Here is a 1,657-nt window from a genome sequence, read left to right on the forward strand (position 1 = left end):
AAGAGCAGGACGATGGCGGCTTCAAACTGACAGCAGATGGTCGGGTTCATCTTGGGGCTGACCATCACCATGCCCTGCAACGACCAGTCACTCCAGTCATCACGGGGACCCCACGTTTTCTGCCTCTGAACTGAGTCATGCTGATTTTTCTGGACTGTGAGACGCTGACTCCAAAGATGACCATAACGGTCAGCTCACTGGCCGTAGTTTTACAGACATCAGCCACTTGCATTTTACATACAGACGTCACATGTCAAGCAGGAAAAGTCTTGATCAAATAGGAAACACACAAACTGAGTGCCAGTAAAGGTAATGACTGCTTCTGCCCACAGAGTGTGATGTCTGGAGGGGAGAGATGAACCTAACAAGCACCTTAAAGAAAGCTGTGTGGCTTATACAGCCTGTGACACAGCACCGGCCTCATGGTTCACCTCAGAACCTGGTCATGTTTCTGGTTTTGCCAGAGATCTCAGGGGACTGTTTTTGTTTCAGAGGCATTTAGGTTGTAGACCAGTGTCACCACAGCAGAGCACGTGTTTGGTCTTTGACTTTCTTCACACAAATCAAAAAGATTCTCTATGAAAAAGTGCCTTTCTATCATCTTGGACTCATCCCCAACACACACAGTTTCCAGGTCATGTGACCTCTGACCTTGCGCAGCAGCGAGCGGTCAAAGTTTCCCACGGCCAGCGTGGCAGCCTGCCCGGCTCTCAGCACCCTGCAGGCCGAGCGGTTCCTCTGGATGCTGCCCACCTTCAGGCGCAGGAAACGGCCCTCGTCAGTCGGGCCGACCACCAGTCGCTCGCCCTCCCTACACACCCCGCTGAAACACACACAGCCTGTGCTTTACTACCGCAATACACTGTGTTTCAGATCAGTGTTGCTGCAGAGAGTGCGTGCATGGACCAACAGAGGTGCTGGATCTTCCGGCAGATGTTGTAAAACCTGAAGCTGACTGAACAGCTGTGTGCAGATCTAACAGCAAGCTGAAGGCTAAGAGCAGCCGCCGGTACACGTGTACGATGGAGCACTGAGGCCATCATGGTATCAGGTCAGGGTATTAATAATACACAAGTGAAGCTGTAGGAGAATGTCAGTGTTACAACTTTACATCACAGAACCACTGTTTTGTGAGGAAATGACATCAGTTTCATTGTAATAGTTCAACTTGAACTCTGATCTGTTTCCCTCCCTGTGGCCCTCACATCCCATCTTCAGCGGAGACCCAGAAAATGCCAGAAATCATTTCCTTTGAGTGATTATTACTGCAGGGTTTGTACTCAGACTGGATGAAGCTGGGACCCCTCTGACTGCACAGACGAACACTGGGGGTTTAGACCGATACTATTATGGAAGTTTACAAAGTCAGTAAAGATATTTGTGGAAATATTCACTTGAGTGCATAATGTACTCCAGCATGGACTTCAACAGTGACCAAGATGTTGAGCGCTGAACATGTTACAGAGTAAAGAGACAAACTACAGTACTAGTGTGTACTAGAATCTGTACTACAGCGTGTACTACAGTACCTGTACAGAGTCCCTCCCACCACAGTGCCAACATCAGGAACAGAGTAAATCTCATCCACCTGCAAACACACACAGACATGATGGATGACAGACAAACCACTACGCCTGTCAGGTGGGTCAGATCATTA

General features: G+C 48.9%; 1 protein-coding gene across 1 annotated transcript; it reads right to left on the bottom strand.

The window, feature by feature from the left end:
* Window positions 1–6: 6 nt before the first annotated feature.
* On the bottom strand, window positions 7–1,588 carry LOC109954016 (GTP-binding protein 2-like; the record flags this gene model as incomplete). The annotated part of the gene is made up of 3 exons (XM_020589447.1): window positions 7–74; window positions 652–823; window positions 1,530–1,588. Coding segments are annotated over 3 exons (299 nt in total), but the record flags the coding sequence as incomplete, so codon positions are not given.
* Window positions 1,589–1,657: the final 69 nt, after the last annotated feature.

Source organism: Monopterus albus, unplaced genomic scaffold (genome assembly GCF_001952655.1).
Source record: "Monopterus albus unplaced genomic scaffold, M_albus_1.0 scaffold2584.1, whole genome shotgun sequence".
In the NCBI taxonomy this organism is placed as follows: Eukaryota; Metazoa; Chordata; class Actinopteri; order Synbranchiformes; family Synbranchidae; genus Monopterus; species Monopterus albus.